This window comes from Pelophylax lessonae, assembly GCF_965119305.1.
Source record: "Pelophylax lessonae genome assembly, chromosome: 3".
In the NCBI taxonomy this organism is placed as follows: Eukaryota; Metazoa; Chordata; class Amphibia; order Anura; family Ranidae; genus Pelophylax; species Pelophylax lessonae.
This window is the reverse complement of record NC_138770.1, coordinates 198964717-198987128: the sequence shown is the minus strand read 5'-3', so window position 1 is coordinate 198987128 and position 22412 is coordinate 198964717. Positions and strand designations below refer to the sequence as shown.

Genomic DNA, 22412 nt, shown 5'->3' with positions numbered 1-22412 from the left:
AGCAGATGATAGAGTAGCAGGTGAACATACAGGATAGACCAACCCAGTGCAAGAGCAGATGGTATTAGGCTCAAGAGCTAGCAATCTTAGTTAATGCAGATGTAGTAATAGTCCTTAGTATGCAGAGCTAGATAGTGTAAGCTTTAGTATGAAGGTTATAGAGGTTTCCCCTGTGGGGTACTTATCACTAGTAGCAATGTAGTAGAGGAGAGGTTCGGCAAGAGTGGATGATCCGGTAACGGGATACAGGGATCAGCAGCGTGGTTCCGATAGCGAGGTATGCTTGCAAGCATGAGAGCTTCAAGGCAGATTATGCGGCGTTGAACGAACATGTGAGTGAGACCGCCGGAGGTTGAAATAGCTGCTCCAGCGGCGCTCAGTGATGACAGCATCGGTCTTAAAGGTGTATGCGCACCTTACCAAAAGAGAATGGTGGGGCGCATACACTTAGGAAAAGTGGAATTAGGGTACCAAAGGTACCAGAACATTACACTACTGTACATAACTTTTTCTGACAGCCACTGGATTAAATTTCTCCAACAACTGGCCTTAATAAATGGACCAGGAATTTCTTCCACCCTACGGTTGAAACTCTCCTAAAATCGCTAGGTCCATCGTGGGGCACGATCAAAGCCACAATGTATTGCAAAATAATGCTTTGGCTTTTCCACCATTCTTATGTATCTCCACATCGCTCCTATTTTTTGGGCCTATGCTCCTCCTCTTGCAGGCATTAATGTGGCTATTTAGATGCGGACTTGTACTATGCCTTTTGGACGTGTCCCAAGATCAAATGTTTTTGGCTCTCAGTAGTGTGATACAAGATCACACACTTGGTAAACTGCCAATCCCTAACCCCTGAGTGGGCACTATTTGGTCTAATCAATAATCCAGGTATCTAAATATTAAGAGACTGTAAACAACTTCCTACTGTTATGTCCCTTGTGGCACAGAAAGCTATTATTTTCCTCTATCTTTTAAATATTAGACTGAACGCCATCCATACAAGTGCTTCTTACAATTCACCCCTGGAATAAAAAAAAAACACAGGGAATTTCTGCGCTACAAATGTGATATAAAAAAAAAAATTAGTGTGTAAGCAGCTTTCACAGACTTATAGAAAAATGTCCAAAACAAATGTATAAAAAAACGTGTAGCGCTTACAATAATGTGTCAAAGTGAAACTTAAATCAGATTCTAAATTAACTTTTTTTGGGACTTGGTACTTATTTAGAATCATGGTTTCACTGATTTAAGTTTCACTTTGACACATTATTGTAAGCGCTATACGTTTTTTTATAAATTAACCCCTGGACCCTGCTAGTTTGTCACCAAGCTGTACTAGCAAACTGTACATTGATATTATTATTCTCTTGTTTTATTGGCCACAAGTTGCAGCCACTCCTATTGTAAATTGCATTCTTGCATTAAAAAAAATTGTTAACAGTCTGTCTCTAAAGTTGAACAAATTATCCCCAGAATTCCTTTTTGCAGGTTTATTCAGCTGTTCTTCACTGTCACTAGTTTCTAAGTTGCATCGATGTCACCAGTTTCTAACCACCAACAGCTCATGCCTTTCATGCCACTTCTGTAGGTGGAACACGACAGGCAGATGACTGATGCCCACTGCAACTGAATATTGTATTCAGCTGTGAGAGGGATGGCATATACAGAGTGATGGGCCAGGATGGTGTTTGCTGACCATAGGGAGACCAACCTATAGCAGGAGCACACACAGAAAGATGATAACACCACTGCTGAATTGCAAAGTAGTGGGAGAGCATTTCAACTCTACAACAGGAGGACCCATATCCAAAATTCTGACTTGACTAGGTAAAGTTAAGCAGATTGGTAGAGATTTGAGACAAAAAAAAAAAGTATGATATCTAGATAGATAAACAAGCGCATGTGAAGACATATTTGAATGTTGTATTTGGGCTTACATACACTTTAATTTTTTACATTCACATTTACTTTCCAGGCCGGAAAAAGTATGTAAACCCACTGGGAATCTCACACAATAAATCCTGTTTACATTTCTGCTTAATTCATATTTCATTTCTGCCATCATGTTTAAATTGAAGAATATTTCCAGAATCATTACATGATTTACTTTTTGTTTTTATGTTAAATTTGCTTGCATACCTGTCTCACAGCTTTGCCCAGTGTATCTGGGATGACACTGGCACACCGCAAGTCCATAGTAGTCCTGGCAAACTCCTCCATTCCAGCAGGTCTTATAAACACATGGCGATACCTCTAGGATAAAAAGGACAAGAAAAAAACTAAACTGCCATAAATCCTTTTAATATCAGAAACGCATGGAAAGCATTGATACATGAAGGCCTGCATATTATCCTCTTTTATCACAATCTCTGCTACACTCACATATTACTGATCACTTTATAGCACATGGAGCTATTAGCTGAGGATCGACAAGGCAATATGTTTCGGCTGTTCCTTTGCAGGATTCTCCATTCAGGCATAAAACACAAGCCACTACCATCTACAAACAAATAAGCGGTCTCAACATAGTATAGCACATTAAAGTGTTAATATATTTCAGCGATAAATGCAAGAAGAATATTTTAGACTTGACACAAATACAACTGTTCTTTTATGTTTTTATTTTTTTTGTTACATATCTCCGATACATTTCCACACTTGTTCTGTTTTGCCTGTGAAAACTCACACAAGTGGGATTCTATCTTTTTTCTCATGCAGACTGGTTTTCCACCAACAGTTTTAGGGGCCTGTAAACCATTTGACCATACTCATACTCCTTTCCCTACCTAGAATGAAATGTCTTGTCTCTTGGGTGAAACTTGAGGTACTGTTGCAATGCATTGAGGGACCTATGTCAGATCCGAAAGGTAAAGCGGGGACTTCACTGAGTGGCCCCGTGTCATCTTAGAGACTTGAGACTGAATAGTTTTATCCCTATGCTAGAATTACCATTTAGATATTTGTATATAGTGATCACATCTCCTCTAATCTGTCTCTTATCTAGAGAGAATATGTTTAATGATTGTAGTCACTCCTCATAATTCCTCCATACCCCTTATTATCTCTGTTGCCCTTTCTCTGGGCTCTCTCCAGTTAGCACATTCCTGAGTACTGGTGACCAGAACTGGATGGTTTACTCAAGATGCGGCCGAAGCAGTTTTGAACAGTAATAGAAAAGTGAAAGAATTATAGTCTGCATGCCAATAGTCTGTTGGTTTGCTTGCTGCAGATTGGCATTGCATGATATTGCTGAGCCTGTAATCTACTAGGACCCCCAGATCCTTTTCCATCCTTGATTTCCCCAGAGGTTCTCCCAGTAGCGGAACTATCAGGGTCGCAGCGGTCGCGGTTGCGACCGGGCCCTGGAGTTCCGCTACCTGAGGGGGGGCCCGCCAGCCCCGTTTTCTTACAGCAGCCGCGGCGTGAGGGGGCCCGTCCGTCCGCCTGATGACAGTACGCTAGTGGTGGCTGAGCTGAGTGAGTGAGAAACTAGGCTGGATGCCGCCTTCCCCGATCGTTGTGCGGGGGGGGGGGCAGGGAGGAGAGGTACAGGCATGACATGTGTGCAGTCAGTGTAAAGCAATCTACGAGTACCTGCATTCTGCTGCTGTGCTGCCTGCACCGCCCTCAGCCCTGCCGATCCTCCAATCCGAGAGAGGGCTGATGCAGTGAGGCAGCAGGGGTGGTCAGTCACTGAAAGTCAGCTGACACCAATAGAGTGCAGGGGGAGGAGGAGTTCTCCCCTCTGCCAGACGAGTGTGAAGAGACTCCATGCTGTGTCTGCCTGGCTGGAGTTGCCTGAGCCTGAGTGAGGGGGAAATCGTCTTGACTCGACTGACTGCTAAAAGTAAGTGAACTTCAACTTGCCTTCCTTCCCAAACTCCACCCTTGCTGGCTTACTGGAATGCTGCCTCTTAATGATCCCATCCCATGCCTGGCACAGAACAGATCTCATCCTCTACAACAGAACTTTTGGGGATGTAGGGATGAGATCTGCGGTGGTGGGGGGATGGGATCAGTAAGACAGAGGTAGTGGTGACACCACATCCAACCCCTCCTCCACCCCCACCCCACCATCGCTCCCACTGATCCCTCTCCACCATCACCCCTTCACCACTGCCATTGATCCCACCCCCCTCCAATCCATCACCCCCTCTCATCACCGCCATTGATCCCACCCCACCATCCACCCACCCCCCTCACCATCGCCGCCACTAATCTCACTCCCCCTCCCCACCACCGCCGCCCCTGATCCCACACCCCTCACCACCATTACCGCCCCTGATCCCACACCCCTCACCACCCCTGATCCCACACCCCACCCCCCCACCATTACTGCCCCTGATCCCACACCCCTCCCCACCACCATTACTGCCCCTGATCCCACACCCCTCCCCACCACCATTACTGCCCCTGATCCCACACCCCTCCCCACCACCATTACTGCCCCTGATCCCACACCCCTCCCCACCACCATTACTGCCCCTGATCCCACACCCCTCCCCACCACCATTACTGCCCCTGATCCCACACCCCTCCCCACCACCATTACTGCCCCTGATCCCACACCCCTCACCACCATTACTTCCCCTGATCCCACACCCCTCACCACCATTACCGCCCCTGATCCCACACCCCTCACCACTATTACCGCCCCTGATCCCACACCCCTCACCACCATTACTGCCCCTGATCTCACACCCCTCACCACCATTACCGCCCCTGATCCCACACCCCTCACCACCATTACCGCCCCTGATCTCACACCCCTCACCACCATTACCGCCCCTGATCCCACACCCCTCACCACCATTACTGCCCCTGATCTCACACCCCTCACCACCATTACCGCCCCTGATCCCACACCCCTCACCACCATTACTGCCCTGATCCCACACCCCTCACCACCATTACTGCCCTGATCCCACACCCCTCACCAGAAACCGAAATGTTTTACTTTGTTATATTGCAAAAAAATAAAAAAAAAGGGTCAAAAACATGCTTTTTCGGGGGGGGGGGGGGGGGCCTTCATGATTTCTTGCACCGGGGCCCTGAGAAATCTAGTTACGCCTCTGGGTTCTCCCCCAAGCGAGTAACTTGCATTCATATTTTTAGCCCCCAAATGCATTACTTTAGTTTTCAATATTAAACCTTTTATGCATTGTGGTTGCTCACAACTTTATTTTATCATGGTCTTCTTGTAAAGTTGCTTTATCCTTTTGTGAAGTTATTATTCTGCTAGCTTTATATGGTCAGAAAACACTAAGATGGAACTATTTATACCAACCTCTATATCATTTATGAACAAATAAACAGAATTGGTCCCAGGACAGAGCCTTGAGGCACCCCAATTACAACTCCAGACCATTGAGAAGATAGACTATTTATTATCACTTTCTGAATGCACGCCTATAACCAGTTTTCTATCCAGGTATATAATGCCAACAGGCCTCACATTGTAAATTAAATGTTTGTGGGAAACTGTAATGAATGTTTTGGCGAAATCCAGATACACCACATCCACAGGGCTTCCTCTATCCAGATTACAGCTTACTTCCTCAAAAAAATGTTAACAAGTTGGTCTGGCAAGATTGCTGCTTGCTACTAATTGCTACTAATGATACTATTTTTATTAGCAAATTCTTAGATATTGTCCCTTATCACCCCCTCCTATAGCAAACATACTATTGCTGTTACGTTGACTGGTCTGTAATTCCCAGGTATATATTTTAGCCCTTTTTTGAATATTGGTACCATGTCAGCTTTTTGCCAATCAGCGGGTACCATTCCAGTCGGTAAACTGTTCTTATAGATTAGGAATAATAGTCTGGCTATAACATGGCTTAGTTCTTTGAGGACTCTTGGGTACAAGTCATTTGGTCCTGTTGATTATTTACATTACGTTTTTCAAGTCTTTTATGACGCTTTTGTTAGCCACAAGGTTACATTCCATGCTGTGTTACTAACAATACAGTCTTGCTTATTATACCCCTTCTTTTCCTTTGTAAAAACTGAGGAGAAGAATGTATCTAATACAGTTGCCTTGCCACTTGTAACTTTACCTGATTATCCTATATGGGGCCAATATTCATTGACCTCGTATTTTTAATATTAATACATTTAAAAATTTTGAGGGATTTCTTTTTTACTCTCCTCCACTGTGTCTCTTGTGGTCTTTGTTAGCTGCCCCGATCCCGCTTTTACATTTTTTATTGCATTCTTTTTAATGTTGGAATGCCGAAGGTGACCCCTCAGCCTTGTATTTTTTAAAGGACAAATATTTTCCTAATAAGCTTTTTTTACACAAGAATTTAGCCTCCTAAAGTTTAGGTTTAATGTCCATTGGAATGCACTGGCTAATGCTATTATTTAATATGTTCCCAAATCACTCCCATTTTGCCTCGTTGTTCTTTGTTTCTAGACTTTGTTTACTTTTCACGTCATGTAATATGTTGCGCAGTTTAGTCAATTTTAGTGTTCTTGTCCTACCCTTGTGTCTCCTTTTACTATGATTTATGTGTGAAATGTAATTATTCTGTGATTGCTGTTTCCTAAGTTATCCTTTACTGCCAATATCTGCAATCAGATATACTGAACAAAATTATAAACGCATCGCTTGTTTTTGCCCCCATTTTTCATGAGCTGAACTTAAAGATCTAAGAAAACCAGGATTCATCGGTGAAGAGAACACCTCTCCAAAGTGCCAGACGCCATTGAATGTGAGCATTTGCCCACTTAAGTCAGTTACGATGACGAACTGCAGTCAGGTCGAGACCCTGATGAGGACGACGAGCATGCTGCTGAGCTTCCCTGAGATGATTTCTGACAGCTTGTGCAGAAATTCTTTGGTTATGCAAACAGACTGTTGCAGCAGCTGTCCAGGTGGCTGGTCCTAGACGATCTTGGAGGTGAAGATGCTGGATGTGGTGGTCCTAGGCTGCTGTGGTTATACGTGGTTTGTGGTTGTGAGGTCGGTTGGATGTACTGCCAAATTCTTTGAAGACGGCTTATGGTAGAGAAATGAACATTCAATTTCACGGGCAACAGCTTTGGTGGATACTCCTGTAGTCAGCATGCCAATTGCACGCTCCCTCAAAACTTGCGACATCTGTGGCATTGTGCTGTGTGAAAAAACTGCACATTTTAGAGTGGCCTTTTATTGTGGCCAGCCTAAGGCAAACCTGTGCAATAATCATGCCGTCTAATCAGCATCTTGATATGCCACACCTGTGAAGTGGATGGATTATCTCGGCAAAGGAGAAGGGCTCACTAACACAGATTTAGACAGATTTGTGTACAATATTTGAGAGAAATAAGCCTTTTGTGTACATAGAAAAAGTCTTAGATCTTTGAATTCAGCTCATGAAAAATGGGGGCAAAAACAAAAGTGTTGCGTCTATAATTTTGTTCAGTGTATGTGTTGTTTATAATTAGTAAGTCTAGCAGAGCATTATTTCTAGTTGGGGCTTCCACCAATTGACACATGAAATTATCCTGCAAGGCATTTAAGAAATGGCGAGCCTTAGATGACTGAGAAATTCCATCTGCCTAGTAAATATCTGGATAATTGAAGTCACCCATGATAACATTGCCCTGTCTCACTGTCATTTCAAACTGTGAAAGGAGATCAGTCTCTTCATCTTTAAGATTAGGGGGCTGTAGCATACACCCACTATTTCCCTTTTGTTTCTTCCCTTTGAAGCGCCAGCATAAAGGATTCCTCCTCCCTTGACTCGTAAGCAATCTCATCACTCGTGTTTACTAGCAAATTATTCTTGATATACAGGCACACATCTTCCCCTCTTCTACCTTTCCTTTTTTTTTTTTTAAGACATTTTTATTATTACTCTTCTACCATTCCTGCCCATCCGATACAGGGAGTACCCCTGGACAGTCGCAAGCCAGTCATGGGAGCTTTCAAACCAGGTCTCTAATACTATCACAAAGTCAAAATCTTCCTCATGTACAAACCCAATTCCAAAAAAGTTGGGACACTGTACAAATTGTGAGTAAAAAAGTAATGGACTAATTTACAAATCTCATAAACTTATATTTTATTCACAATATAATATAGATAACACATCAAATGTTGAAAGTGAGACATTTTGAAATGTCATGCCAAATATTGGCTCATTTTGGATTTCATGAGAGCTACACATTTCAAAAAAGTTGGGACAGGTAGCAATAAGAGGCCGGAAAAGTTAAATGTACATATAAGTAACAGCTGGAGGACCAATTTGCAACTTATACGGTTAATTGGCAACATGATTTGGTATAAAAAGAGCCTCTCAGAGTGGCAGTTTCCCTCAGAAGTCAAGATGGGCAGAGGATCACCAATTCCCCCAATGCTGCGGCGAAAAATAGTGGAGCAATATCAGAAAGGGGTTTCTCAGATTCAAGATTCTGAGAATCTGGAACAATCACAAAGGGTCAAGGCCGCAAAACCATATTGGATGCCCGTGATCTTCGGGCCCTTAGACGGCACTGTATCACATACGGGACTGCTACTGTAATGGAAATCACAACATGGGCTCAGGAATAGGGATGATCGAACGGTTCGGGTCCACCATCGGTTCGGCCCGAACATTGGGTGTTCGAGGTTCGGCCGAATTTAGAACTTTTTGCCCAAAAAGTTCGGAATTCGGCAACCAGAACCGCCCAAAATGCAATGCTTCAGGAAATGGGCTTTAAAAGCCCGTGATTGGACCAGAACCATTAGCAAAAGCCAATTGAGGGGGCAGGAGAATGCTAGGAATGTGATTGGAGTGACTAGGGGGTCCCTAAACCAATCATTAGTGAACACGCCCCCCAGTATATAAGATCGCCCCCGCCATATTCCCAGCATTGTTATACTGGACATGGAAGAGAGTGGAAGCAGTTCTGTTAATTTTACTTTAAAAGTGTCATTTAGCTATTTTTAGTGTGAGGAAAGGGATATCTAGTGTAGTTAGAGTGCTCCTTTACACTTAAGTTAGTTTCAAAAATTTAGTTTCTGTAGGGAAAGTGTTAAGTGTCAGGGGACCGTAGTGTAGTGTAGGGTTAACTGGCAGTGACTGCTATGGCAGGGTGACAAAACCCTTTCATAGCAGGGTGACCGCTATAGAGAAATGATGAGTTGCTTCGGGACAGGATTATGGCTTCTCACCAGCAAGCATTTTTTATGCTGCAGGGGCTGCCACTGCCAGTGCTTTTTGAGGACATGTTTGATGTCAGACATGACATCTGAACATGTGTATAGGGGGTATATATAGACATATATGTCTGAATATATACCCCTAGACATATATAGGTGTGATAGTAGCAGAAATAAATGCTTGCGCTAATGAAATCATTTACAGTAATATATTTCTGCTACTATCACACCTATATATGTCTAGGGGTATATATTCAGACATATATGCCTATATATACCCCCTATACACATGTTCAGATGTTTTGCCTGCCTCAAAAGAACCCCAAAAAATGCCAAAAAAACGCTAGCGTAAAAAAAAAAAAATGCCCAGGTGTGTTTTTGCTGGCATTTTTTGGGGGGTTTTGGAGGCAGGCAAAACATCTGAACTTGTGCACAGTACCACTATACACAAGTTCAGATGTTTTTTCTGACTGCAAAGAACCCAAAAAAATGCCTGCTTTGAAACCGGCAAGGTGTTACAGCAGCGAAGCCATATTCCTGTGCTCAAAGTTTTCTAATACAAACAATCCTTTTTTTTTTCTGGTTCTGGACATGCTACAGAGCTGAAACTTCACAGGTACACCTTTTAGACCCCCCAGACACAAAATCACACAAGAAAAGTTCTTAAAAATTGTCATTTTTTATAAAAAAGCCAATTATTGAAAAATTAAAAAAAAAAAAAAAAGAAAAAGAGATTTTTTGATTTTTACTTTGGATTTCAGATCTGGGGGGTCTAAAAAAGTGTACATGTGAAGTTTCAGCTCTGTAGCATGTCCAGAACCATAAAAAAAAAAGATTGTTTGTATTAGAAAACTTTAAGCACAGGAATATGGCTTCTCTGCTGTAACACCTTGCCGGTTTAATAGAAGGCATTTTTTTGGGTTCTTTGCAGTCAGGAAAAACATCTGAACTTGTGTATAGTGGTACTGTGCACAAGTTCTGATGTTTTGCCTGCCTCCAAAACCCCCCAAAAAATGCCAGCAAAAACACACCTGGGCATTTTTTTTTTTGACGCTAGCGTTTTTTTTGGCATTTTTTGGGGTTCTTTTGAGGCAGGCAAAACATCTGAACTTGTGTATAGTGGTATATATACACACATACATATATTTATATACACACCTAGACATATATAGGTGTGATAGTAGCAGAAATATATGCTTGCGCTAATGAAATCATTTACAGTAATATATTTCTGCTACTATCACACTTATATATGTCTAGGTGTGTATATAAATATATGTATGTGTGTATATATACCACTATACACAAGTTCAGATGTTTTGCCTGCCTCAAAAGAACCCCAAAAAATGCCAAAAAAACGCTAGCATAAAAAAAAAAAAATGCCCAGGTGTGTTTTTGCTGGCATTTTTTGGGGGGTTTTGGAGGCAGGCAAAACATCTGAACTTGTGCACAGTACCACTATACACAAGTTCAGATGTTTTTTCTGACTGCAAAGAACCCAAAAAAATGCCTTCTATTAAACCGGCAAGGTGTTACAGCAGAGAAGCCATATTCCTGTGCTTAAAGTTTTCTAATACAAACAATCTTTTTTTTATGGTTCTGGACATGCTACAGAGCTGAAACTTCACATGTACACCTTTTAGACCCCCCAGATCTGAAATCCAAAGTAAAAATCAAAAAATCTCATTTTTTTTTTTTATTTTTTTTTTTATTTTTCAATAATTGGCTTTTTTATCAAAAATGACAATTTTTAAGAACTTTGTTGTGTGATTTTGTGTCTGGGGGGTCTAAAAGGTGTACCTGTGAAGTTTCAGCTCTGTAGCATGTCCAGAACCCCAAAAAAAAGATCATATAAGTGTAAAAGAGGGGTCCCACCATCCCTGCTCTACTGAAAAATTATCTTTTTTCTGGTTCTGGACATGCTACAGAGCTGAAACTTCACAGGTACACTTTTTAGACCCCCCAGACACTAAATCCAAAAAAGTCATGCCTGCCTCCAAAAATGCCCGATAAATGCAAGAAAAAGCGCCGTAGAGAAGCCGTACTCCTGTTCTAATAAAAATTATAAGAAAATGCTAATTTTTGGGGGGGTTCTGGACATGCTACAGAGCTGAAACTTCACATGTACACTTTTTAGACCACCCAGATACTAAATCCAAAGTAAAAATCAAAAAAGCTCTTTTTTTTTTTTAATTTTTCAATAATTGGCTTTTTTTATCAAAAATGACAATTATTAAGAACTTTTTTGTGTGATTTTGTGTCTGGGGGGTCTAAAAGTTGTACCTGTGAAGTTTCAGCTCTGTAGCATGTCCAGAACCAGAAAAAAAGATCATATAGGTGTTAAAGTTAAAGGAGGCTCCCGAACCACATCCCTGTTCTACTGAAAATTTATCTTTTTTTTTTTCATGGTTCTGGACATGCTACAGAGCTGAAACTTCACATGCACACCTTTTAGACCCCCCAGATACTAAATCCAAAGTAAAAATCAAAAAATCTCTTTTTTTTTTTTTTTTACATTTTTCAATAATTGGCTTTTTTATCAAAAATGACAATTTTTAAGAACTTTTTTTTGTGTGATTAATAGTTAATGGGGCATGACCCAGAACCCTAGGCACTTTTTAGGGGCATTTATTGGGTTTTGGGGCTTCAAAATGGTGTTTTTTGATTACCGAAGTTCGGGTCCCATTGATTTCAATGGGGTTCTGAAATCCGGGCCGAACTTTCGGGAAGTTCGGATGTTCTGGCCGAAACGAACTTTTCAAAAGTTCGATCATCCTTACTCAGGAATACTTCCAGAAAACATTGCCGGTGAACACAATCCACCGTGCCATTCACCGTTGCTGGCTAAAACTCTATAGGCCAAAAAAGAAGCCAAATCTAAACATGATCCAGAAGTGCAGGAGTTTTCTCTGGGCCAAGGCTCATTTAAAATGGACTGTGGCAAAGTGGAAAACTGTTCTGTGGTCAGACAAATCAAAATTTGAAGTTCTTTTTGGAAAACTGGGACGCCATGTCATCCGGACTAAAGAGGACAAGGATAACCCAAGTTGTTCTCAGCGCTCAGTTCAGAAGCCTGGATCTCTGACGGTATGTGGTTGCATGAGTGCGTGTGGCAGGGGCAGCTTACACATCTGGAAAGGCACCATCAATGCTGAAAGGTATATCCAAGTTCTAGAACAACATATGCTCCCATCCAGACATCATCTCTTTCACAGAAGACCTTGCATTTTCCAACATGACAATGCCAGACCACATACTGCATTAATTACAACATCAGGGCTGCGTAGAAGAAGGATCCGGGTACTGAAATGGCCAGCCTGCAGTCCAGATCTTTCACCCATAGAAAGATTTGGCGCATCATAAAGAGGAGGATGCAACAACGAAGACCTAAGACAGTTGAGCAACTAAAAAACCTGTATTAGACAAGAATGGGACAACATTCCTATTCCTAAACTTGGGCAACTTGTCTCCTCAGTCCCCAGACATTTGCAGACTTTAATAAAAAGAAGAGGGGATGCCGCACAGTGGTAAACATGGCCTTGTCCCAACTTTTTTGAGATGTGTTGATGCCATAAAATTTAAAATCAATTTATTTTTCCCTTAAAATTATACATTTTCTCAGTTTAAACATTTGATATGTCATCTATGTTGTATTCTGAATAAAACATTGAAATTTGAAACTTCCACATCATTGCATTCTGTTTTTATTCACAATTTGTACAGTGTCCCAACTTTTTTGGAATCAGGTTTGTATCTGAAATTCCAGTTCTTCCATTTCCTTAACCAAATTTCTAGCATTTGTGAACATGCCTTTTAATTTTGCACAAACGCATGTTATTTTCTCCTTTATGTTCTGAGGCTGCAATTGGATTTTGCCAGATACACCTCTTGATTCTAGGTACTCTAATTACCTTACCAATGTTGCCCCCAGTAGCAACCTCTGAATTTAGTTTACTGCCAGCTATAGCTTCCTCTGACGCCTCCCCTTCCAACCTTTTGGCCAACTTCTCTCCCCATCAAAAACAAACATTTCAACAACAAAGAAAAAAATACACACAATTTATTTACAAAACTTCCTGCAATTACCTGTATCACACATGAGTCCAGTGAAATCTAGGGGACATAAACAGGTGAAGGAACCAGGTACATCAACACACGAGCCTCCGTTCTGACAAGGCTGAGAAAAGCATCTCCCCATATCTGCAATATTTAAAAGAGATATGGGTTTCTAAAGAGGTCCATTTTGGAAGCAGGTAGTCTGGGTGTTAGTGAGTATTTATGGACAGCTGCAAGATCCAGTAAGCTACTCAGCTTTAAACACTTCAGCTCCAGAAGGTTCACCCCCTTTATGACCAGGCAATTTTTGCCATACACACTGCGTTATTTTAACTGACAATTGAGCAGTCGTGCAACACTGTACTCAAATAAGATTAAAGTCTTTTTTTCCCTACAAATGGAGCTTTCTTTTGTTGGTATTTAAACACTGACAACTTTGAAATAAAATTGTATTTTTGTAAGAACTTACCATAAAATCCTTTTCTCTGAGTCCTCTCACAGACGCAGCTCTCAATGTTTCTTCACTAATGGGTAATGTGCCATCTACAGGAGTAGACTAGGCAGTGAAAAACTTTCACTCGACATGCCTATAGGGGCTGTCCCTCACGACATTACCCCAGACACACTGTGCTCTAAAATCACTTTTGTAGCAAGCAGTTAAAGAAAACACAACCAACCCCAAAAAAGAGGGGCGGGAGCTGCGTCTGTCAGAGGACACAGAGAAAAGGATTTTCCGTAAGTTCTTATGAAAATCCAATTTTCTCTTACGTCCTCTGACAGACACAGCTCTCAATGTATTTTCACTAATGGGATGTCCCAAAGCAGTGTAGGCATGAGGGGTGGGAAGAATGCAACCAAACGTTAATGTATATCCAAGGCTAAACTTAGCCAACTGGATGACAACAAAGCTCAACTCAAAACAACAGGAGCTTACCCCAGAACAAAATTTCACCCCCTAAAGAGAAAAAAAAACAAGTCTCTTTAGCAAACAGCAGCCTGCAAAACTTTGCGGCCAAAGGAAGCTTCCGAGGATGCCATCAAATCAATCTTGTAGAATTTTGTAAAAGTGTGTACAGACCAGGTTGCCACTTTACACACCTGAGCCACTGAAGCCTGATGGCGAAAGACCCAAGAGGCACTCAGCGCTCTAGTAGAATGCGCCCTCACAGGGAAAGGAGGCACCTGACCCTTCAACAAATAGGCCTGAACAATAGTCTGTCTGATCCACTTTGATATGGTTTCAGCAGATGCAGCCAAACCCTTACGAGGCCCCTCAGGAAGGACAGAGAATCAGATGTCCGGAAGGACTCCATGCCTGACAGGTAGAACCTGACCGCCCTTACACCATCCAGCGAATGCAAGGCAAATTCCTTGGGATGCTTGGGCTTAACACAGAGCGAAGGTAAAACAATATCTTCATTGAGGTGGAAAGCTGACACCACCTTAGGGAGAAAATATTGGTTAGGACGCAGAACAACCTTATCCCTATGAACGACCAAATAAGGCGAACGGCAGGACAGAGCCGCCAACTCAAACACCCTGCGAGCAGATGTGATAGCCACCAAAAAGGCAACCTTCTGAGACAACAAAGGCAGAGAAATTTCCCTGATATTTTCAAAGGGAGGTCGTTGGAGAACGGACAAAACCAAATTCAGATCCCATATTGGTAAAGGGAATCTCCTCGGCTGAGTCAAATGACGCACCCCTTGAATAAAGGTGCGAATCAAGGAATTAGTCGCCAAGGGACGTTGGAAGTAAATGGCTAAGGCTGATACCTGACCTTTAAGCATGCCCAAAGCCAAATGTTGCTCCACTCCTTTCTGCAAGAAGGCTAAAACCCTTGCCACCGAGAAGGAGCGAGGATGCAATTTTTGCGACTCACACCAGGCAATATACATCTTCCAAGTATGATGATAAATCTTCCTGGAAGTCGTCTTCCTAGCCCGCAGCAAGGTAGGAATCACAGAATCGGAGAGACCTCTATCCTTCAACACCTGGCCTTTAACAGCCACGCTGTTAAAGCCAGCGACCGTAAAGCAGGATGGAAGAACGGCCCTTGAGACAGCAGATCCTCTCGCAGAGGCAGCCACCATGGAGGCTCGACGACCATCTTTACCAAGTCTGTGTACCACGACCGGCGAGGCCAGTCTGGGGCCACCAGGATCACCTGCACCTTCTCCACCGCCAACCTGTGGAGGAACCTCAACAACAGCTGTATCGGGGGGAAGGCATAAATCAGCCGATAACGACACCAAGGCACCACCAATGTGTCTGTGGCGACGGCCAGAGGATCTCAAGCCCTGGCCACAAACCTCTCCACCTTTTTGTTTAGACGAGATGCAAACAGATCCACCGCCGGAGTTCTCCATCGGGCACACAGGAGGCTAAAAACCTCCGGATGCAGGGACCATTCCCCCTGATCCAGAACCTGACGACTCAGGTAATCCGCCTGCCAGTTCTCCACTCCTGGGATGTGAACTGCGGAAAGAGCCGGAAATTGTGCCTCGGCCCAAGTCAGAATCTCGGCCACTTCCTTGGCCGCCCGGGCACTCTTGGTGCCCCCTTGGTGATTGATGTAAGCCACTGCCATGGCATTGTTGGATTGCACCCGAACCGGAAGACCACGCAGCCGAAGCATCCAATGGAGCAGGCATAGTTTGATCGCCCTGAGCTCCAAGACATTTATCGGTAAAGACGATTTCTCCGGCGACTACGTTCCTTGGGCACAAAGGGTGTCCAGCATTCCACCCCAGCCCGACAGGCTGGCATCCGTGGTGATCACTGTCCACAACAGCGGCAGAAACTACCTGCCCTGCTCAGAGAGGGCAACTGAAGCCCCCATGAGAGCTGCGACCTCGTGAGACGGCTTAGACATATCATCCTGTCCAAGGACTGCAGATCCTTGTTCCACTTGGCAAGAATCTCTGCTTGCAAAGGCCTTGTGTGAAATTGGGCAAACGGGACCACCTCGAAGGCCCACACCATCAGTCCCAGGGAGACGTACACGTCCACAGGGAGAAGAGATCATTGTCCTTCAGGATCCTGATCTCGCCCTGCAAGGTCTGGAGTTTTTCCTCTGGAAGAACGACCCTCGCTTAAGAGGAGCCTAAAACCATGCCCAGATAACTCAGACGTACTGACGGGGTCAGCGCAGACTTCTGGAAGTTGATGGTCCACCCAAACTCCTGAAGCGTCTGAACCGTGAAGGTCAGGTCGCCAGACAGGGTGGCACAAGAGCTCGCCCTTAACAGGAGATTGTCCAGATAACCGAGTACCGCAATCCCCTTTTTGCTTAGCAAAGCAAGCACTGAAGCCAAAATCTTGGTGAAGACTCTGGGAGCGGAAGCTAGACCAAAGGGTAATGCCACAAAGTGTTCCTCCGCCACAGCGAAACGGAGATACCGCTGATGACCCTCGTAAATAGGTGCAGATACGCATCTTTTAAATCGATGGAGGCCAGAAAATCCCCTTGATTTAAAGACGCCACCACCGACCGAATGGATTCCATCCGAAACTTCAGCACCTGCACAAATCGGTTCAGCGACTTGAGAACCAGAATTGGACGCACCTTGCCCTCCTTCCTGGGCACCGTTAACAGGTTGGAGTAAAAACCTTGAAACCTGTCCTGCTGAGGAACTGGGACAATTACACCCTGGGCAAGGAGATCCTGCACTGCCCAACTGAGATTTGTCAAACGATCCGGAGACAGACGGAGATTTGATGGAAAGAACCTGTCTGCCAGGCGAGATCGAAATTCGATCTTGTACCCTGAACTAACTAGTTTGTGAACCCATTTGTCTGAAATCAGAGACATCCAGGGTTCTTGAAAGTAACGCAGATGTCCCCCCACCCCTGAACCGGGTAAGGACGTCCCTTCATGCAGAGGAAGACTTGTACGCCACACTGGACTGGCTGGCCTTGGGCTTACCCGACCAAGCCTTCTTGTTCCCTCCGGAGGCCCTGAACAGTTTGCCTTTTTCCTGCATCCTGGAGGCATGAAAAAGCCCCGCGAGCCTTGAAGGAAGGCCCTCGCTTGTTGCAAGGTGCCTTACCTTTTGCGGATTGAGGGAGAAGAGTACTCTTAACCCCCCGTGAGATCCTTGATTAACCCATCCAAGGAGTCGCCAAACAGACGTTCACCCAAAAAGGGAAGATCAGTCACGGCCTTCTTAGAAGCTGACCAGCTCTTCAGCCACACCATGCGGCGTATGGTGATCCCCACCACAGACACTCTGGCAGCCAGAGGAGCCGTGTCCAGGGCCGCATCACATAGGTACACCATGGCCTGGGCCATCTGATCCGTGAGCTCAATTCGAGTTGGAGGAACCGACTCAGAGTTCAAGTTGCTCCTAAGCACCTAGACCCATTCCGTGACCGTCTCAGAAACTAGGACGGAGGCGAACACAGGTTTCAGAATCGAACCCGCCAATAAATGCAGGTGGCAGGAAAGGGATTCCATTTGCCTGTCCACCAGGTCCTTAAACACCGGGGAGTCTTCAACAGGTACCACAGTAGATTTATTCAACAGGGAAACAGTGTGATCCACCTTAGATGACACCGTCCAATGTTTGGAAACTGAGTTTGCAAAGGGTAACGTCGCTGAAAGCGCTTGGGAACCACCAGCATGTGTTTTATGCGCCGCCATTGCTCATTCACAATATCGTAAAAATCTTTGGGACAAGGAAAAACCTGACCCGACTTCTGGGCTTTGCTAGAGCCGAAGACAACCTGCTTTCCTGACTGTGGGCTCATCAACCAATGTTTCCCTTACAGAAAGAATCAGTGCTTCCACCAGAGCGCGTTCCCGCACTGCAGCTGAGGAGGACTCATCCTCCTCAACGTCTGACTGTGAGGACAGGGATCCCTCAGGGAGGGTGTTGTCTGTGGCAACCACATCAGGCTCTGAATCAGAGGACTGAGAGGGCATCGGCCGTTTGTTGGTAGAGACTTGTTTTATCACAAAATCCACCTTTGACGCCTTTGAGTTTCTAAGGCTGAAGAAAGAGACCCAAGAGATGGTGATCTGAATGGTCCGGATGCACAAATAAAATCAGAGGGGAAATTTTCACCTTGGGACTCCATTTTTGTAGCAGAGAAAAAAATAAGTACACTGCCCCTTTAAATTGCGATTGCGGTCCCTGCCGCTACACCGCGCTTAAGCCGGAGTCCCCCTTTAATGTTTTAATGTGTCCTGACAGGAGCTAAGGGTGTCCGAGGAATGCCCAAAGGACTAAAAATCCCCTTAGTGTACCAGCACCCTGAGAAGCAGCCGCTCTGCAGTTAGTCTTCAAGCATGTGAAACTTCTGAGAGGAAGTGACCAAACATCACTAGAGGCCGAGCCCGCCTGCATAGCCTAAAAGCTACAACAAAATGGTGCCAATAGAAAAACATAGGAAGCAAAAGGAAAATGGCCACTACCCATACACAGAAGCGGCCAATGCCCACACCTAAAATGGTGGCCATAAAAAAGGCGCCAAGCCCCCAGGAAAACCAGGAATGATGCCCACGTGGGAATCCACCTAAAAGGACCCCCAGGACAAGGTAACCGCATACATAACCCCCCACTAGGCGTCAGACGCCGCTATAGCGCCCCCAGTGGGAGCAGGGAGGGCAGGACCTGTTCTGACAGGCCTGGGGGATCTTCCAGAGAGACACAGCCCTGTTATCCCCAGGAGTGGGCCCCATCTCCCCCTCAGAGGTCTGTCTCAGGGACACGGGGGATGTTGCATCACTCACCATACCATGGACCAGGGGGCACTGCTCTGAAACAGCTCGCCTCCCACCCTGAGTGGGGGTGCTGCCAGCCAGAAGGGGTACGCTGCGACTCAGGGCGTTCCAGGTCGATGCGTCCCGGCGAAGCATCCACTCGCAGGCTTGTCCCCATCCACCATGGCTGTGTCGTGGCGAGGCCCGAGGCACGCTCATTGGCCAGGCTAGAAGACCATAAGGATCTAGATTATCCAGTGCAAAACCCCAGCCCGGCTGTTGCTTGTAGTTCACCAGGAGGATCCCCCTGACACTAGCTAGCGATAGCGAGTAAAGAGAAATAAACATAAAAATTTTCAAAAGAAAATAAAAACTGAGACTGAAGTCCCAGCAGGAAACCTAGGTCCTACTCCTAAACTAGGCAGCAAGAAACTGATTTTAGAGCACAGTGTGTCTGGGGTAATGTCGTGAGGGACAGCCCCTATAGGCGTGTCGAGTGAAAGTTTTTCACTGCCTAGTCTACTCCTGTAGATGGCGCATTACTCATTAGTGAAGAAACATTGAGAGCTGCGTCTGTCAGAGGACATAAGAGAAATATATATATTTTGTACTTTCTGCTACATGTATTTGGTAAAAAAAAATGCCAATAAGCGTATATTAAATAGTTTGCGCAAAAGTTATAGCGTCTACAAACTATGGGATATTTTTATGTATTTATTTTTACTACCCTGTTTCCCTGAAAATAAGCCTCACCCCGAAAATAACACCTAGCTTTAATTTTGGGGATGGCTGCAATATAAGCCCTACCCCGAAAATAAGCCCTAGTTAAAGTGGTTGTAAAAACATGCAATCCATTTTGTAAAAAGATTATATAATATGCAATGTGTCTCCTTTTGTAACTTTATTGTGGAATATACCTTATTTACAGTGCCGCTGGGTGCTCACATGACCCGTCGTAGATCTTCTGCTCTCCTCCCGGTTGACATCAGTGGCCCCTTACTCTGCAGTGCTCAAAGCTGGGAAGAAGAGTTCCGGTGGGTCATGTGAGCACCCAACGGTGCTGTAAATAGGGTATTTTCCACTATAAAAATACAAAAGGAGACACACTGCACATTCTATAATCTTTTTACAAAACTGATTTTGACGAAGGTTTATTTTTGGGATTACAGAATGTCCTAATTCTGACTCCTGAGCAGACAGGAAAGACAGGGGACACAGGACATTTTTTAAAAACATTTTATTGTTTTATTCCAGGTTTTTTAGAACAAAGAGAGGGGGTAAATGACACAGTACACTGTGCTGTCTATCATGCCCTAAAGGATCAGGATTTTTTTTTGTTAGGGTTTCAACCACTTTAGGAGCGTCATGATGACATGACTGTTTTTGAATAAATGTAAATTATTGTACGTACCATAAAAAATAAGACACCCCCTGAAAATAAGCCCTAGTGTGTTTTTTGTAGGCAAAATTAATATAAGACCCGGTCTTATTTTCGGGGAAACACGGTAGTAATGGCGGCAATCAGCGACTTATAGCAGGACTGTGACATTGTGGTGGGCAAGTCAGACACAAAGTGACACCAATAAAGTGATCAGCGCTAAAAAATATGTCACTGTACTAATAACACTGCCAGGAAAGGGCTTAACATCAGGGGTGATAAAAGGGTTAAATGTGTACCTATGGAGTGCTTTCTAACTGTTTTGGGGGTGCTTGTACTGTTGGAAGACAGAGATCCATGTCCCTGCTTAGCAGAAACACAGGATCTCTGTCTTCCTTTGTCACAGAACGGCGATATGCCTTGTTTACATAGGCAGACTGCCATTCTGCCTCTGGCCACTGCCACAAACCTGGAAGTAGAAGGCGACATGAAGGTATGTGACTTTGCCTGTAGGAGGTTTTTTTTGTATGCATTTCCTTATTCCATGGGGAGTCACAGCGTATGAAAATGCGCAACTAATCATCTAGGCCTCATTTTTACCAATGCAGTGCACAGATGTAAACAGCCTCATTGGAATGAATGTATTTTTATCACACAAGCATTTTTTTGTGTTACAATATGCACATAAAAACATAAAGATGTGGACCAGGCCTTAGTCTACAATCATTTAGCACAATAGTTGCACAACAACAGTCAGCAGTAGTTCATGATGATCATGTTCCCAAAAGAATCTTCCCATATGCATTTTAAAATTGTATGTAAAGATGAATATATTGTAGCTAATAATATAAGTGTAATTTAATATATTGTATCTATCTCCAGATGATGAATAGGTTTGCATTTCATATTGGGTTTGTTTTAATCAATTGTTCCCCAAAGCCTCATTTCCGGGTCTTGAATAGATAAATAGAGAATTGTAAATATGGATATAACATTTGCCCGCATATTTGCTTACAAACTACGATTAGAGAAATATTGGCAATAGATACTCTAAGATGGCCCCATAGAGACTTCCGGTATGCAGATAGCTAATACCGCAGAGATAAACAACAAAATGGCTTCACAAAGACTTCCACCAGGGAGACTATTAAAGTAGCCTCACATCCTCTTCCTGTATTCCCCTAAAGAAGTCACGTGATCCGTGATGCAATGCGTAGGGCGGGTCATACGAGAATCGGAAGTGACGCAGCGGGACACGGACGGAGTGTCCGCATCGGTTTTCCACAGCCTGGAACACTGATTTCTATAAATTTAAAATTGAGTGGCTATATATTTCTTTTAATAAAGTATATTAAATACAACACCATGATGGCCCTTTTTTACTTATAACACGGAGCTTAAAAGAAAGGGACACACGAGGAAGGAGCATACAGGAGTATCCATTCCCCCCCGCCCTTAATAAAGAGGAACCATCCCGCTGGAGGTATCCATAGTACTGGCAGGAAAAGGACCAGAGGCAACCCTGATCTTTAAATAACCCATATTCTCTGACATATGTGGCTAGAGGTGAGAGGCTAGCACACATAAGTGTTTTCACTGAAGAGCACCCAACTGGAGGCGGAGGTTTTCCACTACAGTTGGGAATCACGTTTAAAGAAATACATTTTTTCACAGAATATCACTATTTATGGACTTTTTTTTACACAAGAAATGAATATGTGACACAATTGAATATGATTTGGTTATATGATGGTATTATGTACATAATTTTGGCACGGTAATTAATTTCAGTGTACTTTATTGCTTATTTGCACATATTTATTTCAGTGCACTTTTTTGCTTATTTGCGCATAATATTTATTTGCTATAAAAACACTTGTAAGGTTGCACATTCAATACCTGTTTGCACATATGCACTTTTGATTTAGCACTGTAACACTTATAGATGGAATTTTTGTATGCGATTCTTTATTTTTGGATCTAATTATTTATGTATGCGATTCATAATTTGTGACTTTTATTTCATAATAAGTTTAAATTAAGATATATGCTCACATTTATGTATCTTGGAAATTCACATAAAGTCTAAACTGCAACATATGGGATTCGGACATAATATAAGTTAAGTCAGT

The 22412-nt window shown here is 43.6% G+C and overlaps 1 protein-coding gene across 8 annotated transcripts in view; it reads right to left on the bottom strand.

Moving 5' to 3' along the window:
* SNED1 (sushi, nidogen and EGF like domains 1) overlaps nt 1-22412 on the bottom strand; it is a 444915-nt gene that overhangs the window by 262948 nt on the left and 159555 nt on the right. For all 8 annotated transcript variants that reach the window (XR_014225094.1, XM_082252243.1, XM_082252240.1 and 5 more), the window contains exons 6-7: nt 13226-13339; nt 2146-2259 (exon numbers count right to left, since the gene is read on the bottom strand). Coding sequence is in view for 7 of the 8 variants with exons in the window: in XM_082252243.1 (XP_082108369.1) it covers nt 2146-2259; nt 13226-13339 (228 nt within the window). In the remaining variant the exon portion in view is untranslated. The remainder of the gene's footprint in view (nt 1-2145; nt 2260-13225; nt 13340-22412) is intronic.